Below are 27,095 nucleotides of genomic sequence, written 5' to 3'. Positions count from 1 at the left end.
AAGCCTGCCTTGGAATCAAACACTGACCAGACATCAAAATAAAAGAATAACATATGTGACGTTACTGCACAGAGGCCAGTATCCTGCCAGAAAACACTCCCCCTCTCTACTTTATTTACTTATACACACTACACTAGCTGCCAGCTTGCAGTCAGTCCCCTGAACTGAGGAGATTCTAAATCCCCTGTTTATATTCGTCAGCCAGGTCTTTCCTGATTCACCCAGATTAACAACCCCAATCGAAGATCTCTTAGACAACAAGATCCACCTGGTTGCACTCACTATAATATGAAATCACTTTCCAGCTCGTCTCTCACAACCACCCCACTTGACCTCATTCCTATGAATTTCCCATGCCTCATCCATACCAGTTAATACCATCTACCCATCTCCCACGGCCTCTCATAATCCTTCTGCCCTCTACTATCCTGGCATAACTAAGGCTGTGGACAGTGTTATAAACTAAATAACGGGGGAGGCAGAGGTGTTGGGTTTGGTTGCATGGAAAGTTATGGAAAAATGTCAAGGAGGGGAGAGCTCAGCTTATTGAAGTTTCCTGAACAAGTAACAAGACAGTGAGCATGGAAAGGGTCTACCTATCTAACATGAGGCAAATCAGATAAGGGGACAATTATGAGAAGGGGATAGTTAATACAGGACTGAAAGTGTTGTACTTAAATGCCAGGCAATATACAAAAAAATGTAAATGAGCTTGTGGCACAGATTGAAATTGACATGTACGCTGTTGTGGATATCACAGAGACGTGGTTGCAAGAGGATCAGTGCTAAATACCCAAGGATACATGTCGTATCAAAAGGCTGGGTAGATAGGCAGAGGAGGTAGGGTTGTGTTGCCAGTAAGAACTGAAATTAAATTGATAGCAAGTACTGATATAGAGTCAGAAGGTGTAGAAGAATCTGTATGGGTAGAGTTGAGGAACTGCAAAGGATAAAAGACCAGAATCCAGTTGTGTACAGGCCCCTTAGCATTAGTCAGGATGTGGTTATTGTGATTGTAACTCATAGAACATCTCCTGATTGGGGCTGTTAATTTAGTTCAATCAGGAAGCCCTGGCTGAAAGATATAAACGAGAGTGTCAGACATCCTGCTCACTCTAAGAGATAGCTCTGATGAAGCAGGATCAGTGTCAAGGATGCTTCACGTGTAATTCGATGGCTACTTGGTGACAGGATACTGGCCTCTGGAGTTATTTCAATGGCAGTGAGAGTAAAGCATGCTTCTGAAGAAATTCCCTTGCAACTGTTGTCTTTGAGCTGAGGTAAGCACTGCTTGTGTCATGCTGTTGTTTGGGAAACCTGACTTGTTTACCCCTGCTGTCAAAGACATGTGTAAAGAATGCAATTTTTTTGTGAGCCAATGACATTAGGGCTGATGAAAAGCAACAAGCAATTTCCTTGATGGTCTGTGACCTGTAGACCTTTTGGCTATTAGAAATCTCACTTTCCTTAAGGCTCAACACACGAAAACATTTCAAGACTGGACAGATTTAGTCAAGGAATATGACAACTCCAAGCCTCCTCTGAGAACTTACCATTTTCATTTGGTAATTTGAGAACCAGGTAAATCTGTATTGTGATTTTTTGATGAGGTTAAGATGACTGGCAGAGGCATATGACCTTGGTTTCACCTTTAATGAGGTGTTGAGAGAGTGTCTGGTATGTGGAATCTATGATGTCTACTATGATCTACTAGCTGAAGCCCAACTGGACTTCAAACAGGCACTACAATAGGCTTTATCATCAGCAAATGCAGCAAGTGGTGCATACAAGTTGCAGGATATTCAGATGGAAATGGACACTCTCGCCAGTCTGACTGCGCTTGAGGAACACCACTGGAGTGAAAGCAATTGCACAGCCTCAGCCAGAACATATCCTGAACGGAGGAACTCTAGGTCAGTCCAAAGCAAAACCCCTTTCTGACTGTTCCCAGGAACTGGAAACATTTTGCTCCTACAATGTTTGAGAGTTTGCAGATTTCGTATGGTCCATGTGCTTATTCAGGACCATCTGTCAAGTGTTGAAGAGACCTTGGAATCTGAGGTTGACAAGGCAGATTTTGCTGCCTTTGTGACCTGAAGAAGAGAATGACTTTTGTTCCTGTGATGCTCCAGATACGCAAGAGGCAAGCTACTGTCTGTTACACGCTGCCTGTATTTGAGGCACACTTGGAGGAACCTGGCCCAGTGCTAAAATGCCCCAGGAGGAGCAACAAAAGAAAGAACTAGCCTAAGTTTGTGGACTCAGTGATTGTAACAAGGTCAGCCAGGTGGACCTCACAGAATGAGTTCCACAATTGGAGCTGTTAACCTGGTATAATCAGGGATCCCTGGCTGGCATATATGAACAGGAGTGTCAGAGGTTCTGCTCACTGAGAGCTGTAAGAAAGGCATGTCAGAAAAGCATTACTGCAGTAATCATGGGGGAAGTTCAATATGTAGGTGGACTCAGAATTGGTAGCAGATCCCAAGAAAAGGAATCCATGAAATGTCTAAAAAATGGCTTTTTGGAGGTAGAACCCACTATGGAACAGACAATTCTGGATTTTGTGGTGTGTAATGAGGCAGGTTTGATTAGGTAGGTGAAGGAACCCCTGGGGGCAGAGACTGTAAATAAGATAGAATTCAGCTGCAGTTTGAAAAAGAGGAACTGGAATCAGATGTAATTGTGTTATAATTAAGGAAAAATAACTACAAAGAAATGAGGGAGAAATAGTCAGAGTTGATTGGAATGGGAACCTAGCTGGGAAGATGGTGGAGCCTCAGTGAAATGAGGGTAAGCTAGCTAGTAATATAAAAGAAAATTGCAAGATTTTGTCTTAGACATCTATAAGCAAGAGAAAAGCTTTCTGGAAATCCAAATCGCTCTCTTTTGTCTAACTTGCTCACTACCTCCTCAAAGAATTCCAACAGATTTATCAGGCATGACCACCATGTTGACTCAGCCCTATTTTACCATGCATTTCCAAGCACTCCATGATCTGATCCTTAATAATGGACTCTAAAATCTTGCCAACAACCCAAATCAGGCTTACAAGCCTATAGTTTCCTGTCTTCTGCCTCCTTCTGTTCTTAAATGGTATGTTACATCAGCCATTTTCCAGTCCTCTGGGACTACCCCTGACTCCAGTTTTTCCTGAACAATCATTGCCAATGCCTCTACAATCTCTGGCATGTAGTCTATCTAGTTCATGTAACTTATCCATCTTCAGACCTTTCAGCTCCCCGAGCACCCTCTCCTCACTGGCTACTACACTCACCTTTGACCCCTGACTCTCTTGAAGTTCTTCTCTACTCCTATGTTCTACCCCACGGAACTTGGTTGAAGCCTTTACTAAAGTCCAAGTAAACAATGTCTACTGCTCTGCCCTCATCAACCTTTTTAGTGAATGCCTCAATAGAGTCGATCAAGTTTGTGAGACACAATTTTCCTCATGCAAATCCATGCTGATTATCTGGTAACATCTGTGGAGAAAAATCAGTTAACGTTTCAGGTCGAGTGGCCCTTCCTTAGAACCCCTGAGGAAGGGAGGGAGGGTCATTCATTCGTAAACATTAGCTCTGATTTCTCTCCACACACGCTGCCAGACCGGCTGAGCTTTTCCAACAAGTTCTGTTTTCATTTCTGATTTACAATACCTCTGGTTTTTAAGTTAGTATACAGTCATATCTGCATCATGTGAAGCAGGTCACAATGTTTTGACTTTCTTTGCCTGGTTGTCTTATTTAAATTAAAACTGATATTCCTGGGCATGTATTTGCTACAAACTCAATTTGATGGTAATTATTTTGCAACAATACATGCCAAAATAAATTACCTGCAGTTTTATCTGGAAGCACATTGCATTTTCCAGATTAATCATGTAGATTTCAATCCAGTATGCAAGAGTCTAGAAACAAACTGGAAATTCATGTTTGGCACTGTACAAACCCAGAGTGAATTCTAGTAAATGTTCAGTTTTTTTGAGCTGAATGCCTATATGTTCCATTTGGAGAGGCTGACATTTAAAAGCAATGCAAACTATGATGCTGTTAGATAAACCCATAACTAGCATAATCTGTACACAAACTTCAGGAATTTCCCCAAGGCTATCCTGTTCAGCCACTTCAAATTGCAATATATGGTGGGAGGGTTTCTGCACCATCTTGAAAGAAATTAGGCTGATAAGCTTTGGCTCATTGTCTTCTTCCATCTTTTGACCCACAGATCCCAATCGGTGAAGATAGGTAACTGCACCTCGTCCACAATAACACTCAATACTGAAGCCCCACAAGGATGCATCCTCAGCCCCTTACTGAACACCCTGTACACCTATGACTGTGTTGCCAAATTCCCAACAAACGCCGTCTACAAGTTTTGCGGATCATACCATCATAGTAGGATGGATCTCTAACAACAGAGTCAAAATATAGAAGGGAAATTGAGGGCTTGGTGACATGGTGCAATGAGAACAACTTTTATCAGCATCGGCAAAACTAAAGAACTGATCACTGACTTCAGAAAAAAGGACAACTCACCCCCCCATCTACATTTATGGAACTGAGGTTGAGAAGGCAGAGAGCGCCAAGTTCCTCAGTGACTATAACCAACAACCTGTCCTGGACTTCCCATGTAGACATGACGGTCAAGAAGGCATAACAATGCCTCTTCTTCCTCAGATGGCTCAGGATATTTGGCATGTCCATAAGGTCCGTCACCAACTTCTACAGTTGCACCATTTGGATGCATATGGTCTGGGTGCATAATGGCCTGGTATGGCAACTGCCCTGCCCAGGGACATTAGAAACTACAGAGGGTGGTGCGCACAGCCCAGACCATCACGGAAGCCAAACTTCAATTTATTTACATAACTCACTGCCATGGAATGGCGGCCAACATCATCAAAGGCCCATCGCATCCCAGTACTGACCTCCTACAACCTCTTCCATCAGGCGGAAGATACAGAAGCCTGAGCACATGCACAAACAGGTTCAGGAACAGCTTCATCCTGGCCCTTAATAGGCTGATGAATGGACTCTCTAGCCTCAAATAATGCTGATCTCGCTAATGTTGTTCTCGCCTAGTTCATGCCCTGTGCAATATAACCTGTGTGCCTCTGTCCAAGTCTTTTGAATCTGTACATCATTGCTTACTATGATATGCCTGTACTGCTTGTAAACAAAGCTTTTCACTCTACTTCAATACACATAATAAACAATTAATTGATTGTTCAAAATTAAGAAAAAATTATAGGTGCCCATTCAGTTAGGTATTCCACATGGTATTACAAACCTGAAGAAGATGAATTAATGCAATGCCACTTTTCTTTCTTCATTCATGGGATCTGGGCATTATTGGTTATTGGCCAACTTTTTATTGCCCATTCCTATTTGCCTTGGACAAGGTGGTGGTCAGCCATCTTCTTTAACTACTGCAGTCCACAGGTTGTAGAGACACTCTCAGTGCAGTTAGGAAGTGAATTCCAAAATTTAAACCCAGTGGCAGAGAAGGAATAGTGATATTTCTAAGTCACATTGGAATGTGGCTTGGAGAGGGACTTGCAGATTTTGGTGTTGCCATGTATCTGCTACCCGTGTCTCTCTAGATGGTGGAGCTCAAGAGGATTGGAATGTACTTTTGAAGTAACCTTGGGGAATTACTGCAGTGCATCTTGTACATGGTGCACACGTGTCACTGCTCATCTGTGACGAAGGGAGTGAATGTTGAAACTGGTAGATGGTGATTGTTGAGGTGAGACACAAAACTGCTTGCCACAAAACTGCTAGCTTCTGACTTGCTGTCATAGCCACAGCATTTAAGCAGTTAGTCCAATTCAGTTTCTGGTCAATGGCAACCCTCAAGGTGTTGATAATGAGGGATTCAGAAATTGTAATGCCATTGACTGTCAAGTGTTGATGCCTCGATAATTAGGTAGCCATTGCCGGGCACTTGTGAGGTACAACAGTTACTTCCTACTTCATGAATCCCTACAGTGTGGAAACAGGCCCTTTGGCCCAACAAGTTCACACCAAACCTCAGAGCATCCCACCCAGACCCATTCCCCTATAACACACCTAATCTACACATCCCTGCAGGCAAATTAGCATGGCCAGATTACCTGACCTGCACATCTTTGGACTGTGGGAGGAAACCCATGCAGACACGGAGAATGTGCAAATCCACACAGACAACTGCCTGAGGCTGGAATTGAACCCAGGTTCCTGGTGCTGTGTAGCAGCAGTGCTAACCACTGAGCCAGTGTGCCACCCTATTATTAGCCAAAGCCTGAATTTTGTCCAGATCTTGCAGTATTGGGACTCAGGCTGTTCCAGTATCTGAAGTGATGGTCAATAATACTTAAAACTATGCAACCATCAGCAAACACATCCACTTCTGATATTAAGAGGCAAGGTCATTGATGAAGATGGTTGGACTTTGGACACTATCCTGAGGAATCTTGCGTCAATGTTTTTGTTCTGAGATGATTGACCTCCAACAATCACAACCATCTTTCTTTATGTGAGATATGATTCCAACCAGCAGGGAGTTTCATATTGTCCGCACCTGGGTAGCCCAGTGAAGGCTCTGAGTAAAATCTTGGGAGCTGACATTGAACTTAGAAACAGGACAGTAAAAACAACACTGTTATTAAATTACCAAACCTCAGTCCAGCCAGGGAGTGTGAGGAAAATCAGTCTGTGAGTTTCTGAATAGTTTTGAAAAGCATTTTGTCTTTTTATATTGTTGTGCGTGATACAGGTCCCATTAATTAATTGATGGCTTTATAACAATACTCTCCTTAGCTATCCACCAATCTGTGTGAGACAAGCTGAAAAGTTCAGACAGTGCACATCTTATTTATCTTATGCTCAGGACAGCACAGCTTCCTGGCAAACAATTACATTGCTAACCTTTTTTAAGTTAATTCCCTTAGTGTTAGAGATAAGGAATCAGCAAGAAATAACATGCCTGCTATTTACATTTTTTAAATGCTGTACTTTATCATATCCACGCCATCAATTGCCATCAAATATAAACAACTGAAAATGTAGTATCTGTTTTACTTATCAATAGCAACACATTTCTGATGCCAGATGTCAAGTCATTGATTTATTTTTAAATTCTTCTATGCCAGGATATACTTTTACGAGAAAAGTGGTTTGTTAATTTGTTTTCAGCATTTGAATGGAACTTTTCTTATTGATGTCAGTAGTTTAGTTGGCAGCATTCTCACCTCTGAGTCAGAAGGCTGCTGGTCCAAGTCTCACTCCAGAGACTTGAGCATAACGCCTAGGTTAACACCACAGTGCAGTACAGGCCAGGGGGTGGTGGTGGTTCGTGGTTGGAGAGATGTGTTGCATTGTCACAGGTGAGACATTAAACCAAGATCTGCCTCTAAATATACGTAAAGGATCCCATGGCACTATTCTGAAAAACAGCAGGGAAATTCTTCCAATGTTTTAGCCAGTGTTTATTCCCCCAACCCTAAATCAGACAAACTACTCAATGGCATGGTGTTGTTTGTGGGAGTTTGTGTGCTGAAATTGGTTGCTGTGTTGCCGACGTTGGTTACACTGTGGTTTGTGACACAACGTGGTACCTAAATGCAGGAAGGTGCTGCAGTCACCTACAGGAGATAACGGCCTAGTGGTTTTATCACTAGACTGTTAATCCAGAGACCCAGATAATGTTCTGGGGACCCAGGTTTGAATCCCACCATGGCAGATGGTGGAATTTGAATTCAATAAATATCTGGAATTAAGAATCTAATGATGATCATGAATCCATTGTCAATTGTTCAAAAAACCCACTAATGTCCTTTAGGGAAGGAAATTGCCATCCTTACCTGGTTTGGCCAACATGTGACTCCAGACTCACAGTGAAAGTGGTTGACTCTTAACTGCCCTCTGGGCAATTAGGGATGGGCAATGAATGCTGCGTAGCCACTGATGCCCTTATCCCATGAATGAATTTAAAAAAATCAAAGATTGTTTTATTACCACACAGAACAGTGTACAGCAAGATAATAGTACTTCAGACAAGCTTTCACACAACATTCTTACCTTTCCGTCAAACCTAGCTGTTCCACCAATGGGAATCCGCAGATTTCTTGGAGGCAGCGTGAAAGCTGGTGCTTCTGGAGGGTAGGTGTCAGCCTGAGGTCTTTCCAAAGTTAACGTTGTTTTGGAAATACGAGTTGCATTTTGAGCAATCTTCACATCTCCCATGGTTAATTATCCAATCTGATAGGAAGGAAAGGTTTGATTAGTATTTAGCATGAACACTTTGAATAGGGGTGGCATGGTGGCTCAGTGGTTAGCACTACAGCTTCACAGCACCACGGACCCGGGTTCGATTCCAGCCTCAGGCGACTATCTGTGCGGAGCTTGCACATTCTCCCCGTGTCTGTGTGGGTTTCCTCCAGGTGCTCCAGTTTCCTCCCACAGTCCAAAGATGTGCAGGCTAGGTGGATCGGCCATGCCAAATTGCCCGTAGTGTTCAGGCGTGTGTGGGTTATGAGGGGATGGGACTGGGTGGGATGCTCCAAGGGGTGGTGTGGACTTGTTGGGCCAAAGGGCCTGTTGCCACACTGTAGGGAATCTAATCTAATCTAATCTAAACATACAATACACATTGGCAAACCATCAGAAACAATAATCACTTAAGAATTAGATGACAGTAAGCCCTCATTTAAAGTTGTTGTTGTGTTCTTGGAAATCACAACTTCCACTCAAGCATGGATTCCCCCAGGAATGACCATTAAATCCAGAAATAGGCTCATCCAGTCATTTCTTGCCCAGAACAATTCAGGTGCTATATAACTAGTACATTAATGTAAAGAGCAGTATGAGTATGAACATATTTCAGGATAGCAACAATCTTCAGTTTCAAAAGTAATGAAAATTGCTTGATGACTGCCTGCCTCATAATTTATTTTTGAGGAAGTAGCTCTCAATTTGATTTCAGCATTTGAGTGGAATGCTGAACTATTATTGTTTTGTTTGGCAGTGGGTAATCAGTTATTTAAACACTGGAAGTATAATAATTTTCCAATGTTTAGCAATTGGCTCCTAAGTAGTAGGCACATTCTCTAATGCAGTGATTATAGGCACTGTCTTATTTCACCAAGTTAATTTTATACTGAAAAACATTTAGAATGTTTAATGACTTTTTTTTTCCTGTTCTCTTTCCAGAATCTTCATTCCAAGAGCCAAGTCAGTTGTTTACACTATGAAATCTTTCATAAAGTGACTGGGCAGACTTGTAAAGGTCTAAAATTCCTAACTACAGAAAATGAGGTCAAAATTCCATAATACTCTGGTCTTCCTTAGCACAATTTGTGAAAGTACAGATGATGCTGAAATTCAGGTACGATACCTTGTCTGGTGGCTTCTCAATGGCCTTTTTAAAAAAATGGTGAGAGCCTCCTCCCCACTAAAACAAGATCAGAAGCATAGGACAGGGTCCCAGGACTACTACTGATATTAAACTAACTCCCTTCTTCTTCCATGTTCTTCCTTCTTCCTTTGTTATACAATATATCCACTCACTCTACATTTACAAGTTTGTGAAATCTTGAGATGTAGATTGTCAAGTCCAGGCAATTGGACACTATTTACTTCCAGTAATATTTCTTTATCTATATCAATTGCTTTCAGTTTGTCATTCTCAGCAAAACACAAAAATCTATGAACAATTTAGACATTAAGCTGACTCCACCAACCAATAGAATTCTTGACAGGAAAGAAGGTGAATCATTACTGGGGGTAAGCAGGATTGTAGAGTTGAGGTTGTCATCAGATCAGCCATAACCTTTTGAATGGTAGGGCAGGCTCAAATGGGTTGAATAGTCTATCCTGCTCATAATTTGTAAATTAGTAGAAGAGTTATAATTCTTAAAAGTCAGAGCCTTATAGCATGGAAACAGGCTCTTTGTCCAACTTGTGCATGCCGACCAGGTTTCCTAAATTAAACATAAGAACATGAGAACTAGGAGCAGGGCTAGGCCATCTGGTCCCTCAAGCCTGCCCCGCCATTTAATAAGATCATGGTTGATCTTTGAGACTCAGCTCCACTTACCCGCCCACTCACCATAATCCTTAATTCCTTTACTGTTCAAAAATTTATCTACCCTTGCCTTAAAAATATTCAGCGAGGTAGCTTTTCTCATAAGGCATTCCCTACTTTACTAGGCAGGGAATTCCACAGATTCACAACCCTTTGGGTGAAGAAGTTCCTCCTGACCTCAGAAGACATCTGCTTCCCTTTATTTTGAGGAAATGCCCTTGAGTCCTAGTTTCACCTGCTAGTGGAAACAACCTCCCTGCCTCAACCTTATCTATTCCCTTCATACTCTTATATGTTTCTATAAGATTGCCCCTCATTCTTCTGAATTCCTATCAGTATAATCCCAGTCTACTCAGTGTCACCTTGTAATCCAACCCTCTCAACTCTGGAATCATCCGAGTGAAGCTCCTCTACACTCTCCCCAGTGCCAGTATATCTCTTCTCAAGTAAAAATGAGTACCATTTGCCTGCATTTGGCCCATATCCCTCTAATTCATTCCTTTTCATGTAGCTGTCCAAATATCTTTCAAATATTGTGACTGTGGCTGCATCTACCACTTCAGCTCGCAGTTCATTTTCACACATAAACTACCCTCTTTATGAAAAATGTTGCCCCTCAGGTCCCTTTTAAATATTTCTCTTCTCACCTACACCAAGGGAAAGACTTTTGCAATTCACCTTATCAATGCTCGTCATGATTTTAAGTCTATAAGTTCACCTCTCAACATCGTTCACTCCTGTAAAAGAAGTTCCAGCCTATCCATCTTCTCCTTATAACTCAAACCCTTCAGTCTCAGTAATGTCCTTGTAAATCTTTTTTGCACCCTTTCGAGTCTAATGACATCCTTCTTGTAGCAGGGCAACCAGAATTGTACACGGTACTCCAAATGGGGCCTTACCAACTTCCTGTACAGCTACAACATGATGTTTCCACTCATATACACAATGCTCTGACCAATGAAGACAAGTGTGCCAAATGTCTTCTTCACTGCCCTGTCTCACCACAACTCCATTCTTCATCTCACATCCGACATACTCCTGTACTCTTTGAGTTTGTGTGGATAAGAAAAGATCTATCCAACTCAGTTCTAAATAAATTTGATGAGCAAATCTCCACTGCTCTCTGGAAGACGAACAGCAGAAAATTGCAAAGATCAACGATCGTCAGAGAGAAGAAATTCTGCCTCATGTCTGTTTTAAATGTGAGACCACTTATTCTAAAACTGTGGTCCCTAGTTCTAGGTTCCCCTGTTAGAGGAAACATTTCTGTCAGAATCTATCCTGTCAATATACCTCAGATTCTTTGATTCAAAAAGATCTTGTCTCATTCTTCCCAAATCCAATGTGTATGAGGTCCAACTTGCTTAGCCTTTTCTCATAATTCCCTACTTCTAAGAATCAACTGTGTGAAACTTTTCCAAACTGTCTCCAATCCAAGTATTGCATATCCCCCTTTAAATGACAAGGCCAAATCTATACACTCGGTATTGTCTCATCTTCTTGCAATAAAGGCCATCAAAAGGCCTTCCTAAATACATACTGCAGTCACATGTTTATTTTTATGACTGAACCTCTGCATTATTTACAAAAAAATGTTTTGCATTTTGTACATTAAGACAGATGCTGCATAATGATTTAATGTCTCTGTCATTTCCTTATTTGTCATTATAGTTTCACTTGTCTCTGCCCCTAACGGAACCACACTTACATTCACTTATCCTTTTCTTTTTATAAACCCATAGAAGCAGAATATCCAAAGAGGTGTTTCCTAAATATGCCCTGGAGGCAACGTCCCTCGATTTTTCATCCTGACCTAAACTCCCAAATGTACCCTATAACTATCAGCTACTTAAGCACTCTAATGTTTAAATTTATCACCACATCCCCTATGTGTCAACAGACTTGTAAACAGCAGACAGTAGCTTTCCTGGGTGCAGGGTTGGAATTAGACTTTATTGGGCCTTGGTCTTACTCTTCAGTCATTCTAGTTTAAAATGTGACAGTTCTGCACAAAGATGTTTAAAATCAACATGGGATAGAAAATGGACAAAATTGATAAATGTCACATTTGGCGTACCTCAGAGTGAGTTTGCATGAAGGCCTGGGTATCCATCAAGTTAAGACAACTCAGGAGTCCTTTTGAAATAGTGGGTAAGACCTGATTCTGGAATGCCACCTTCATTCTCATTGCTGGCAGCTTTCACCAGCATGCGGTAAGGGCACGGATGCACAGTACCCCCAACTGTGCCTGTTACATTGCAAGGCTGGAAACATTAAAACACCCTGCAAGTTTCGTGGAGGACATTAGAGAAGACATAAACCCTGGAGGAATCCCAGTCCCAAGTGAGGAGCCACAAAAGAATGGTCAGCTGCCCTTGAAGCTGTTTCACCTCCAGGCTTTTAAATACAAAAACAGCTTCTGTAGCTTTCACTTAAAGAAAACACTCCCCCATACTTCTGGACTGCATTGATTAGCAGACCATCAGGCGTACCTAAGGGGGAAAACGGGCCATTTGTATTTTTTCAGTATCAATAAACTCCACTGATTACAAACCTCAGGATTCGTTATTATAACTCAGTCCATTTTTAATGCTCATTTCAGTTGCATTTATCTCAGCAGTGGACTGTGTTTTGACTGGCAGTTTTAGCAAGTTCCTTAACAATTATCTTTCTTTGTGTCCTCTGCAATGATGAATTCCAAGGATTCATCAACTTCTGGCTGAAGAAATTCCTCCTCATCTCCACTCTAAAAGGTTATGCCTTCATTCTGAGGCTGTGCCCCTAAGTCTCAGTCTCTCCTACTAATGGAAACATTTTCTCCATGTCCACTGTATCCAGGCCTTTCAGCTTTCTGTAAATATTAGTCAGAGCCTCCTTCATCCTTCTAAATTTGGTCAAGCACGAATCCAGGGTCCTCAACTGCTCCTCATATGACAAGCCCTTTATCCGCAGGATCATTCTTGCAAACCTCCTCTGAACCCCCTCCAACATCCTTCTTTAGACAGGGGGCTGAAAACTACTTACACTATTCTTGATGTATCCTGACCACAGCCTAATATGGGGCAGCATGGTGGCTCAGTGGTTAGCACTGCAGCCTCACAGTGCCAGGGACCTGGGTTCGATTCCAGCCTCAGGCGACTGTCTGTGTGGAGTCTGCACATTCTCCCCATGTCTGCGTGGGTTCCCTCCAGGTGCTCCAGTTTCCACCCACAGTCCAAAGGTGTGCGGGCTAGGTGGATCGGCCATGCTAAATTGCCCATAGTGTTCAGAGTTGTGTGGGTTATGGGGGATGGGTCTGGGTGGGATGCTCCAAAGGGTGGTGTGGACTTGTGAAACAGGCCAAGGGCCTGTTTCCACACTGTAGGGTAACGAATCTAAACTAGTACAGCTCTGCTCTTGTATTCTAGCCCTCTTGAAATGAATACACTGCATTCACTTTCCTCATTGCCAAATCAACCTGCATATTAACCTTAAGAGAATTCTGAAAGACTCCTGAGTCAATTTGTGTTTCAGATTTCTGAAGCCTTTCCCCATTTAGAAAATAGTCTATGACTCTATTCTTGCTGTGAAATTTGATAAGCTCATACTTCCCCATATTGTATTCAATCTTCTTTACCCTTTCTCCTCACCTGTACAAATCTTTCTGCAGCCTCCCTGCTTCCTCAACACTATCTGTCCCTCTATATATCTGAAAACTGACAAATAATGCCCTCAGTTCCCTCATCCAGATTGCTAATGAATTCTGTGAGTAGTTGTATATTGACGCCAAGAAACTCCATTAGTCACTGGTTGCCATCCTGAAAAGGAACCCTTTATCCCTACTCTCTGCATTCTGCTAGTCTGCCAATCCTCTATCCATGCCAGTACTTTCTTCTAACATCATGGGCTCTTGTTTAGCAGCTTCCTGCGCAGAACCTTGTTGAATATCTTCAGGAAATCTAAATACATTGACCCTCGTTTGTTTAATTTGTTCCTTACCAGCTCAAAGAATTCTAAAAGATTTGTCAGGCATGACCTCCCTTTGACGAAGCTTTGATGACTCAGCCCTGCTTTAGCATGCACTTTCAAGTACTCCTCAATCTCATCCTTAATAAGAGACTCTAAAACCTTACCAATGGCTGAATTCAGGCTAACCAGTCTATAGATTCCCTTCTTCGACACAGTGTGGAGCTGGAGGAATACAACAGGTCAGGCAGCATCAGAGGAATAGGAAAGTTGTGTTTTAGGTCAGGCCATTTCATCAGGTCTGGATTTTTCTTCTGCCTCCCTCTTTCATTAAACAGGCGTGTTACACTAGACATTTTCTAGTCCTCTTGACACTAGGGATTCCTGAAAGATCAATAGCTCCTCAGCTGTTTTCTTCTGCACCCTGACGCTTTGGAAATTCCGGTCTGCTAGTGGTGTTTTCCACAGTGAAGACTAATGCAAAGTATCTATTCAGTTCCTCTGCAATTTCTTTATTTTCCATTACTACTTCTCCAACCTCATTTTCCTGCAGTCCAATATCCACTCTTGCTTTTCTTTCTCCTTATAGACAGCGAAAAAGCACTCTTGAAATCTTCTCTTTTATTACTAGCTAGCTGACCCTCCTATTTTATCTTCTCTCCTCTTAATACATTTCTCGTTGTCCTCTGCTAGTTTTGAAAGGCTTCCCAGTCCTCTGGCATCCCACTTATCATCACCCTTTTATTTTTCTTTTGCTCTTATGTTGTCCCTGGCTTCCCTTGTTAGCCATGGTTGTCTCATCCTCCCCTCAGTATGTTTCTTCTCTGTGGAATGAATTTCCTCTGCGCCTCCTGAATTACCCCCAGAAACTCTTGCCATTGCTGCACCAACGTCTTTCCTACTAGGATCCCCTTCCAATCAACTCTGGTCAGCACCTCCACGTGTCTTTGCAGTCAACTTTTCTCAATTGTAATACCATTACATCTGATTGAAGTTTCTCCCTCTCAAACTGAAGGGCAAATTCTATCATCTTGTGATCACTGCTCCATAGGGGTTCCTTCACCTTCTGCTCCCTAATCAAACCTAAATCTCACTACACATCACTAAACACAGAATTGCCTGTTCAATGGTGGGCTCTACCACAATCTTCTCCAAAAAAACTATCTTGTAGACATTCTACGAATTCCTTTTTAAAATATTCTACTACCTGATTTTCCCATATTGAAGTCTCACATCATTATAGTGATAGTGCCTTTCTTACATGCCTTTGTCATCTCCTGATTTTTCTTCAAGTCCTGACTACTACTAGGACATCTATACATAATGTCCGTCAGTCTTTTTTCCCTTTATGGTTCCCCATCTCTGCCTACATAGTTTCTATGCCTTCCATTCTAAATCACTTGTTGCTATCAAATCAATTTAATTACTTGCAAACCCATTCACTCTGCCTATCTGCATATCCTTTCAGTAGGATGTGGATCATGGGATATTCAATTCCCAGCCCTGATCTCCTTGCAGCCATATGGCTATAATGCATTGTATCTGCCAAGTACAATTAGTGCTACAAGCTCATTTACCTTGTTCTGTACATTGCAAACATATAGGTACAACACCCTCAGTCCTGCATTATATGCATCCCTTCTCATAGTTGTCCCCTAATGTGCTGTGCCTAAAGTTAGATTTCTGACCCTCTCCATACTTTCTATCCTGTTACTTGTTCTGGAAAATTTAAAAACCTCTCCTAAGCCTTCCTCCCCTTTATATTTTTCCATAATTTTCATGCAACCGAACCCACCACACTACTATTTAGTTCAAAGCCATATAATTCAGGTGGAGCCCATCGCATCAGAGCAGCTCCCTGTTTCGCCAGCACTGATGCCAATTTCTCATGAATTCAAACCTGTTTCTCCCACATCAATCCTTGAGCCATGTGTTTACCTCTTTAATCTTGCTGACCCTCTGCCAGTCAGATCATGGTTCAGGGAGTAAACCAAACAGTATCACCTTTTTCATTCTGTTTTCTAAATTAGCATTTAGCTGCTCATATTTTTCCAGCAGAACCCCTTACTATCTGTTTCATTGGTACCTATATAGTGCACAGCAACTGGACCTTCCCCTCCCAGTACAAGCTCCTCTATAACCCAGATGAGATATCTTGAATCCACACACCAGTGACACAACCAGCGGTTCCCTCTACCCTGCCCACAAAGAACAGAGTCTATTCCCCTGACTATACTCTCTCCAATTACTACATTTCTCTTTCTTCCCCCATCTTGAATGGCTCCCTATACCATGGTGCTATGGTCAGTTTGTTCATTCTCCCTATAGCCCAGCTCTCATCCACATAGGGAGCAAGAATCTCAAAACTGTTAGACAAGCTTAAGGGCTGAGGCTCCTTCTGCATTCCTCCTGGTTCTCTCTAACTGCATCACTTGTAGTCACACCCTCCTGTTCCTGACTACTGATCCATTCTGAGATAGCTAATCTAAGGGATGTGTCTGCCTCCTGAAACACAGCAGCCAGGTAACTCTCCCTTTCACTGTCTGATATGTAACAGAGTTTGAAGCTCAGGCTCTAATTCATTGACTCTGAGCCAGAGTCCCTCAAGCAGCTAATACTTGCGATAGATGTTGGTCACTATGTGCCATAACAGGCTCCATAAAAGATAAAGAAGCAGTTTAAAGTGATGTGGAAAAAAGCAAAAGTGAGATGAACAAAGAACAGTACAGGTCAGGAATAGGCCCTTCAGCCCGCAATGTTGTGCTGAGCATGATGCCAAATTATCTAATCCCTTCTGCCTCCCTCCGTTTCTTATATTTATGTGCTTATCTAAAAGCCTTTTAAACGTACCTATCGTCTCTGCCTCCACCACCATCCCTGACAGTGCGTCCAGACACCTATCACTCCATGTTAAAAACATGCCCCTCATATCTCCTTTGAACTTTCTCTGTGTCATCTGAAATACAGATCCCCTAGTATTTGACATTTCAACTCTGGAAGAAAATTCTGACTGTCAACCCTATCTATTCATCTCATAATTTGATGAATGAGAAAAAAGCTTTTTAACAGGGAGAGTATGAGGAGGAGGAAGGATCAACTGAGGCATTCATGACGATATTGAGCGACTATTTGGACAGAAATACTGTGCAAGGGAGGAGGGAAAACAGGAGATTAACATGAGATTAGCAGTAAGTAGCAATACTCACTTGAGGAGCTGGTGCATGCAATTTCGATCTCCTCCTGTGCTATACCACTGTGAAACAATTATTTATATCAATTTCAAAGACATACTCCTGGGTCTACCTACAGTACACACAGAATGAGATAAAGATAGAGGATACATGGTTGGGGGTGGGGGGTGAGGTGTGGGGGTGGGGTTGAACATGAAGATGCCATGGGAAATATGAAGGGACAGGAAGGAACTTGAGAGAATGAAGGGTCATGGAAGGAGCATTGTGCTTCCATTTAAAGTTAAATATAGTTCTTCTGGATCTTGACTTAAGTGGTGGTTTTGCAAAGGCTTCTACTGGTTCCCAGCTTACAGGTCTTTACCTGGCAATGACGGAGGATAGTGCCCTTCTCCAGGATACACAACAACGTGCGCTTTTGAGCACATGACTATCAGTGTCAGTTTCACAGTGGGAGCATGTAGAGAGGGTGGTCAGAGACCGAGGTGAGAATCTGAGGGCCCAGTATTCATTGTTACAACTGGCCTGATGTTCAAGGACCGCAACTTCCACCCGCCCCTGCAGTCGTCAAGAACACCCTTGATCAAGGGTGGGGAGGGATGGGGTGTGAGGGATGAGTGATGAGGGTGAGAAGTTGTGACCTCTGAAGAATGCGGACATCTGGGATTTACGGGAGTGGAATGCCTCATCCTGGGAGCAGATGCAGCAGAAGCAAAGGAATTAGGATTAGGGGATGGGATTTTTGCAGGCAGGTGGGTGGGAAGAGGTGTATTCTTGGTAGCTGTGGAAGTCAGTGGGCTTGAACTGGATATTGGTTTCTAGGTGGTTGCCCGAGATGGAAACAGAGAGGTCCAGGAAGGTGAGGGAGGTGTTAGAGACAGTCCAGGTGAACTTAAGGTTGGGGTGGAAGGTGTTGGTGAAGTGATTGAACTGTTTGAGCTCCTCTTGGGAGCACGAGGCACCACAGAGACAAGGTCATCAATGTAATGGAGGAAGAGGTGGGGTTTAGGGCCAGTGTAGGTGTGGAAGGAGGATTGTTCCACATACCCTACAAAGAGGCAGGCATAGCTTGGGCCCGTGTGGGTACCCAATGGTAACCCCCTTTTTCTGTAGGAAGTGGGAGGAATCGAAAGAGAAAGTTGTTGAGGGTGAGGACGAGTTCGGCGAGGCGAATGAGGGTGTCAGTCGAGGTGGACTGGTCGGGTCTGCGGGACAGGAAGAAGTGGAGGGCCTTTAGGCCATTTGCATGGGGAATGCAGGTGTATGGGGACTGGACATCCATGGTGAAAATGAAGTGTTGGGGACCAGGGAATTGGAAGTTCTGGAGGAGGTGGAGGGCTTGGATGTGTCACGGATGTAGGTTGGGAGTTCCTTGACTAAAGGGGAGAAAATGGAGTTCTCCATGTGGACTGCAATTTCTCCCCCTTGGTCCCGGAACTCCCTACCTACATCCGTGACACCACCCACACCCTCCACCTCCTCCGGAACTTCCAATTCCCCGGTCCTCAACACCTTATTTTCACCATGGACATCCAGTCCCTATACACCTGCATTCCCCATTAGGATGGCTAAAGGCCCTCCACTTCTTCCTGTCCCGCAGACCCGACCAGACCCCTCCACCGACACCCTTATCAGCCTAGTCGAATTCGTCCTCACCCTCAACATCTTCTCTTTCGATTCCTACCACTTCCTACAGACTAAGGGGGTGGCCATTGGATACCCACATGGGCCCCAGCTATGCCTGCCTCTTTGTAGGGTATGTGGAACAATCCCTCTTCCGCACCTACACTGGCCCTAAACCCCACCTCTTCGTCCATTACATTAATGACTGTATCGGCGCTGCCTTGTGCTCCCATGAGGAGCTCGAACAGTTCAATCACTTCATCAACACCTTCCACCCCAACCTTAAGTTCACCTGGACTATCTCCAACACCTCCCTCAACTTCCTGGACCTCTCTGTCTCTATCTCGGGCAACCACCTAAAAACCAACATCCATTTCAAGCCCACCGACTCCCACAGCTACATAGAATACAGCTCCTCCCACCCACCTTCCTGCAAAAATGCCATCCCTTTTTCCCAATTCCTTTGCCTCTGCCGCATCTGCTCTCAGGATGAGGCATTCCATTCCCGAACATCTCAGATGTCCTCGTTTTTCAAGGACCGCAACTTCCACCCGCCCCTGCAGTCGTCAAGAACGCCCTTGATCATGTCTCCCGCATTTCCTGCAACTCATCCCTCACACACCGACCCTGCAATAATACCCAAAAGAGAATCCCTCTCATCCTCACATACCATCCCACCAACATCCGGATCCAACACATCATCCTCCGACACTTCTACCATCTGCAATCTGACCCCACCACCAAAGACATTTCTCCATCCCCACCCTTATCTGCTTTCTGGAAAAACCACTCTCTCCATGACTCCCTTGTTTGCTCCACATTCCCCTCCAGCCCCACCATGCCTGGCACTTTCCCATGCAATTGCAGGAAGTGCCATGCTTACACCCATACCTCCTCCCTCACCCACAACCCAGGCCTCAAGAAGACTTTCCACATCAAGCAGAGGTTCACTTGCACATCTGCTAATGTGGTATACTGCGTCCACTGTACCCGTTGTGGCCTCCTCTACATTGGGGAATGTGGAGCTAAAAAGGGAGTCATGGAGAGAGTGGTCAGAAAGCAGACAAGGGTGGGGAGGGAAAATTGTCTTTGGTGGTCGGGTCAGATTGCAGATGGCAGAAGTGTTGGATCTTGGAATCTGTTTTTCTCCACTTGCAAATACTTGTGACATGAACAACAGGGAAACTGTCTTAGGGATAATGGGAACGGAGGCTTGGGGACCGCTTTGCAGAACACCTACGCTTGGTTCGCAATAAACAGCTGCACCTCCCAGTCATGAACTGTTTCACCTCCCCCTCCCACTCCTCAGATGACATCTCCATCCTGGGCCTCCTGCAGTGCCACAACGATGCCACCCGAAGGTTGCAGGAACAGCAATTCTTATTCCGCTTGGGAACCCTGCAGCCCAATGGTATCAATGTGGATTTCACAAGTGTCAAAATCTTCCCTTCCCCTACCGCATCCCAAAACCAGCCTAGCTTGTCCCCACCTCGCTAATCTGTTCTTCCACACACCCATCTCTTCCTCCCACCTCAAGCTGCACCTCCATTTCCTACCGAGACTCCTCATCCTGCTGCCTTGACCTGTCCATCCACCCTGACTGATCTATCCCATCCCTACCTCCCCACCTACACTCCCCTATACTGGCTCCATCCCCGCCTCTTTAACTTGTCTGTCTCCTCTCCAACTATCTTCTCGTCTATCCATATTTGATCCACCTCCCCCCTCTCCCTATTTATTTCAGAACCCTCTCCCCATCCCCCTTTTCTGAAGAAAGGTCTGGGCCCGAAATGTTAGCGTTTATGCTCCTAAGATGCTGCTTGGCCTGCTGTGTTCATCCAGCTCCACACCTTGTTATCTCAGATTCTCCAGCATCTGCATTTCCCATTATCCCTAATACAGTTTCCCTGTTGTTCATGTCACAAGTATTTGCAAGTGGAGAAAAACAGATTCTTTTAAAAGTGGATTTCATCGTCTTCTTGAATTCTTTGCCTTAAGATAGTTTCAACCCAACACATCATAATCTCCACCTCATGTAGGGCAAGAAGGCAGGTGCTGAACTGCCCCACTTAGAACAGGGACCTAACTGGTGGTAATTCTGAGGAAGAGTCACTGGACCTGAAACATTGACTTTGACTTCTCTCCACAGACGCTGCCAGATTTGTAGGGCTTTCCCAGCAATTTCTGTTTTGGTGCCCAACCTGTGCTCTTTGCACCAATCTGATCTGCATCAGCTCTCCAGGCAAATGAGCTAACCAGCCCATCCAAGATATCTTGAATTGCAGAGGCAACATTTTTATATGTGTGTTGCAGTCTGGAGCTCTGAATAGCGGTGGTAGACGTGGCTGATCAGGATTCTCTCCCACTCTTACAACCTGCCATTGGCATATGTTGGAAGGATTTCCAGGTTGATTATGAACCTGTTTGACCAATATATGAGTACACATTCCTTGATCATCAAGTCCTCCAACAGGCCTTGAATCTGGAACTTCTGACGCGGAAGCAAAGACAACATTACTGTCCCCCAGGTCCTCAACTTGGTATCTATTAAAGATAATTAATGAATGGAAATATTTGACTGTAGCTTTACTCATTATTCTAAAAAACAAAAAATGCTTGGAAAAGACAGAATGTTCCGATGTATTTGACATGGTTAGATTGCAAGAGGATTGTGGTACAAAATATGTCCAAACTAATGTAATAATGGAACAAAATGTCATGCCAAAAATGGGACAGAGGATCATTTCTAGAAAGAATACAAATACTTTACTTCAATACATTATCAGAACACAAATCCTTTTACGGTCTTGCTTTCCCTATGTTTGTAAACTGCTCCAGAGCCAAAATTTCAATTATCTTCAGCTGTTTCATCAATGACCCTCATTTCATCAATAAATCAGAAGGGAGGATACTCTGTTCCATTCACAATCTCTTAGACATTGAAGCAGTCCATGCCTGCATTCAACAAGATTTCGATGGCATTCAGTCTTGGGCTGACAAATGGTAAGCAACTTTCAATCTACAAAATTGCACCATCTTCAACAAGAGAGAATCAAACCTTCTCCCTTTAACTTTCAACTGTATTCTTAATGTCAAAACCATCAATATTGTGAGATCACCATTGATAAGAAATTTAACTGCACATAATGTACAGTCACCGACGTGATGGAATGCTTTCTTTTGCCTGGATCGATGCAGCTCCAACAACATTCAAAAATATCAGGATCATCCATGACAATGCAACCTATTTTAGTGGCACACAGTCCACCATTTTAAACATTTACTCATGGCACCATTAATACAACATTCCAGCAGCATGTGTTAATTGTAACTATCGTTGAGTATTTATTGTATTCAGATGGTGGGCATCAACTGAGAATTCACTAATGCGCTAACTTTTGGAAAATGAAACTATAATTGTTGGGTTAAAAGATTCATGTTTGCAGTATATGGCTTTGTAAATAAAAAGGTATGTAAAGGTTGCAGTTCCACCCTTTATCACCCTGACTATCTGGATTAGAACAGTCTGTCTCATCTTTAATATCTACTGCAGCAACTCTTGAAATTTCCTCTGATGATACCTGTGAAACCCAAATGCGCTACTTCGATGCCAGCATATAGGAACACACACAACTGGCAACGTCATTTCCATTTTGCACACTGCACTCCATCCTGACTTAAAAGCTCATCCTTCACTCTCACTGAGACAAAGCCCTAGAAGACCCTCTCTGTCGGGTACACACTCACCACCTGGGCTGCAGCAAGTTTAGAAAGCAGTTCATTACCACCTTCTCATGTATAATTGGGGATGAGGAATAAATGCTGACTCTGTCGATGATCCAGAGACAAAAAACATACAAGTTTAAAATGCCGGATTCTTCTTCCCCTGTGTTGTTATTGTTCACCTCCCCTACTTTGGCCAAACATTAGCAGCCGTTCATAACTTAGGCCCTACTCTTTAGCACCCTGTCCCTCTCTCCACCTTGCTCTTCACTGTTAAAATTCTCCTTCGAGCCCATAGCCTCTAAACACATTCTTGGTCAGTACCACCTGCTTCATTCAGTAACTATATTTTTTCTGACACATCTGTAATTACTTTTGGACATTCTTCTGTCTTGAATAGGCTACATTAATTCTTGTGGTCGTTTATTATGTACTCACTTAGATAGTAGATACTTCTCCCAATATTCAAGCTAAATTCTATCCCTCAAAGTGATAGATTAACTTGTGAATCACTCACCTACTGTTTGTGGAATATTGCTATGGGCACCTTGGCTTCTGCACCTGCCAACATAACAGAGAATGTACTTAAAAGTTAACTCATTAACGTAAAAGTGTTTTATGGGCATCCTGAGGATGTGATAAGTTCTAATGTAAATGCATGTTTTTTTCTTCTTCTTTTCTTTACAGCTTCAAATGAACATAAGGGCTGACCAGAATGAGTACAACAGATAATAGAATTGAGAAAGAAAGTGGGAGAAATACACATGCACGCAAACACACACTAAAAGTCTGGAAAGGAGAAAGATGTTTTAAGCTACACGTGGGAGTAAACTTATCTAATAACAAGCATTTTCTTCCCCAACACAATGAGAGGTTTGAAAAAATTCTTCAAAATAAGTGAATTGTTGTCAAGTCTGGGATTAATACAGGCCTATTGAGAGTGAATAATTGTGAAGGAAAACATGTCTAGCACATAAAAGGAAACCTATTATCTTAAAAAATGCAGTCGTTCATCTAAGGTAAATACTGGGCAAATATTTGTTAGATTTATGTGTGATATGGGGCTGATTTTACAATTTTCAATGGGGTGAGGGAAGCAGACTGGAAAGTAAGTATCACTGACACCCCGTCATTTTGGTGCACTGGGTTTGGAGTTAATTGCTGATTAGCAGTTTAGTACAAGAAAGCTAATCCATTACTGAAAACAACAAATGCTGGCGATCACAGTGGGTCAGGCAGCATCCTTGACGAGAAAACAAGCTAACATTTCGAGTCTAAATGACTCTTCATCAGAACGGATGTGAAGTGTGGAGGGGCCAGGGTTTATGCTATAGTTAGGGAAGCGGGGTGCTGGTGAAGTGTAGAGTGCTGGGGGAGAAAGGACGTTGATAGTTCATATTAAGTGATTGGAATGCTAATCAATGGGCAGCGTGAGGGGGAATTCTGCACCAATTGAGCAACTAGGCTGGGAAATAAGGGAGGAGTGAGACTGTACTGTGAACAGAGTGACAGACTGGTTACGGGGTTCACTGATGGTGGGATACAACCAATTTCACTGAAAAACAGCCCTGTAGCGGGACCTTAATTGCTCAGCTGCCTCCAAGGAACAGATAGCTAACCTGTTCCCAGACTGCACCTGCAAAGGCCCCATGAAATGAGAATGAATTTGGGACTGTTACCCTAATTTTCCCAGTCCCAATCCCCACCCTGAACACAACTCCATGGGACTGGTTAAATTTTACACATTACTTCTTTCTCTCAAAACAGATGCTGTCAAACCTGTTGATATTTCCAGCATTTTTGGTTTTCAATTCGGGATTTGAGAGATCAGGAGTCATGACATACACCACGAAATAAAGCACAGAGAATTTAAAATTTAAAAACAAAACAATCAGTAACACAACTTGGTAGAAAGTTATCCGATAGAATTTGCTTCCAAGTGCACTTCAGTTCACTCTACCAAAGAAATATCTGAGTTAAGGACCAATGCATCGGTCAGATGTATAAACAGCTTTATTAATAAGAAATAAGGAATTTACATTTATCATGCACCTAAATATTTTCATCATTTTTCAGATGTACTCAAGTGCTTCATGGACGTTAAAGCACCTTCGACCTGACATCATTGCTGTCAGGAAGCACTTAACAGAGTCTATTAAACAGCAGTGAGATAAATGACCAAATGATCTGTTTTTAGTCTTGTTGTTTGAGAGAGAACTGTTTTCCAGGAGATGTCTCTTTCTTTTCAAAGAATGACATTTTAGGCCACCGAAGGTGGTGGATGAAGCTCACGTTAATGTCTGACAGCATTGGCAATAAATTCAGGGAACAGCCACTCAGTTTGGATGCCATCAGCCAGTCAGCTCCCAAGCTCATTACAGCCTTGGTCTAAAAACAGTTCATCGCTGGAAGTGAGGTGCAAGTTCCAGCCCTTGACATCAAGGCCACATTTTACCAGATGTGGCATCAATGAGCTCTTGCAAATGGAAATCAGAGGGGAATACTTAACTGGTTGAAGTCATACCTTGCACTCAAGGAAGATGTGGTTGCTGGAGGTTAATCATTTCAGTCTCAGAACAGCCTCTTTGCTGGAGATTTTCAGGGTGTATCCTAGTCCTGATTTGCTACAACTACACCATTAATGACCTTCTGTCCATCATTAAGTCAGAAGTGGGGATGTTCACTGATAATTGCACAATGTTTGGCACTATTTACAATCCCACAGAAACTGAAATGTTGAAGGTGGTGGTTGTGGAATTGGTGACTGTTAGAATGGGAGACCTGCTGTTATAACTCAGAGCTGCATGCTGCTCATTGCTGCCTCAGAGATCATGACCCCAAAATTTCAGCTTTGGCGCTATTTGGGCCCTGTAGTACAGTGCATAAATCAGGAATACTCTCTACTTGCTTGGTGTGTAGCTTTAACAATATTCAAAGCTTCACACCATCCAGTCCAAGGCAATCTTCTTGATTGCCACCCCATCCGTGATGTTAAACATTCAGTTCTATCACTGTCAATACATGGAGGCAGCAATATGATGCACTTCAGTAACTCACCAAGACTGCTTTGACAGCACTTTCCAAATCTGAAATCTCTATCAACTAGAGCGACAACAATAACAGATGTATGAAATACCACCACCTGATAATACCACTCCAAACCACACACCATTTTGACTTGGAACTACATTGTCACTCCCTCATTGTAATAGGGTCAAAATCTTAGAACTCCTTCCCTAACAGCACTATGGGATTCTCGACACTCCATAGAATACAGTGGGAGTGCAATTAGGAATGGATCATTTATGCTGGCCCCAGCCAGTGACAGCCCCAAACATGAATGAATCAATCATAAAGAAAAATTAAAGTGATAAATGCATGAAAGTAGCATTCTTAACTTTGGGAAGTCAAATGGATTAATTACTTCTCTTGATATCAAAGCATGAACAAAAACTGAGGTATGTTATAACAAACTAGTTTCATGGGCATTTTAAAGAAATTCTTTAATTTACAAAGAGCTTCTTCGCATATTGGTAAAGAATTAAAAATGTACCTTTATTTGTTTGAATAATGCATCTGGTATATATTTTGCACTGTAATAGAAAATGAAGCTGCCAAGAAAACAGTTATCCTTTAGGATCAGTGTGGGGTAAAAAAACTGAAATATGTCAATCTCAGCTAAGAACTAAGTGCAATCTAGGATCCAAGAAAATATCGCAGGCAATCAGTCATAATGAATACTTAAATTTCAAAAGAAAAAATGATGAAAACATGAATGCACACAACTCAAACTATTGAGAAAAAAAATTGTGTCCTTACTCCCCATTTCAAAGGAACTTGTCTCAATCAATTCACTTCTCTGACCCAAGTGTAATAAACATAGGTAACAGACATCTTTAAGGAAAATATATCTTTGGAGGAAGTTTGACCAAGTGGGCAAGGGGAAGAGGGAGCATGGCTTAGGCAGATGATAATAAGGTTTCCGAGGAATTATCTTTAGTGTCCTGGTAACATTTATCCCTCAATCAAGGTGACAAAAGACAGTCTTTTCTTACTTTATTGCTGATTGTGGGAGTTTGCTGCATGTATATTAATTGCCACAAGTTCTACATTCCAACAGTTACCAACTTCAAAGAGTATTTCATTGGCTATAAAATGTTTTGAAGTATTCTGTGGCTATAAATAGTGCTATATAAATGTAAGTCATATTTTAGTAACAAAGAAGACTATAGTTCCTTGCACCTGTCGTCAACTGCAAGGAGAAAGTTTGTTGAGTACAAAAAGTCAAGGATCATCTTTCTTTTCCAAAACTGAACCCGAACAACCAGAAATCTTTAATAGTAATTGGCAGAGGAGGGCAATTGTTTCTGAATGGATAACAAAATCATAAGACCATAAGAAATAGGAACAGGAGGAGGCCATTCAACAGGATCATGGATAATCTGACATTCGTCATATTCACTTTTCTGCATTTTCCTCATACCATTGATTCCCCAACTGATCAAAAATTTATCTACTTCAGCCTTAAATATACATAAAGATTCTGCACCC

General features: G+C 42.6%; 1 protein-coding gene across 4 annotated transcripts in view; it reads right to left on the bottom strand.

The window, feature by feature from the left end:
* The window catches only part of LOC125454051 (myosin light chain kinase, smooth muscle-like), a 399,944-nt gene that overhangs the window by 267,059 nt on the left and 105,790 nt on the right, over nt 1-27,095 (bottom strand). For 3 of the 4 annotated variants that reach the window (XM_059647275.1, XM_048534323.2, XM_059647274.1), the window contains one exon: nt 8,061-8,240. In XM_059647275.1, coding sequence (XP_059503258.1) covers nt 8,061-8,225 — 165 coding nt within the window. In that variant the 5' untranslated portion in view covers nt 8,226-8,240. Of the gene's footprint in view, nt 1-8,060; nt 8,241-23,061; nt 23,106-27,095 lie in introns of all 4 variants that reach the window. The other variant, XM_048534324.2, reaches the window with a different exon arrangement.

The sequence above is a fragment of the Stegostoma tigrinum genome, chromosome 7, assembly GCF_030684315.1.
Source record: "Stegostoma tigrinum isolate sSteTig4 chromosome 7, sSteTig4.hap1, whole genome shotgun sequence".
Taxonomy (NCBI): Eukaryota; Metazoa; Chordata; class Chondrichthyes; order Orectolobiformes; family Stegostomatidae; genus Stegostoma; species Stegostoma tigrinum.
Note: the sequence above shows the minus strand (reverse complement) of the source record. Positions and strands in the feature narration are given on the sequence as shown.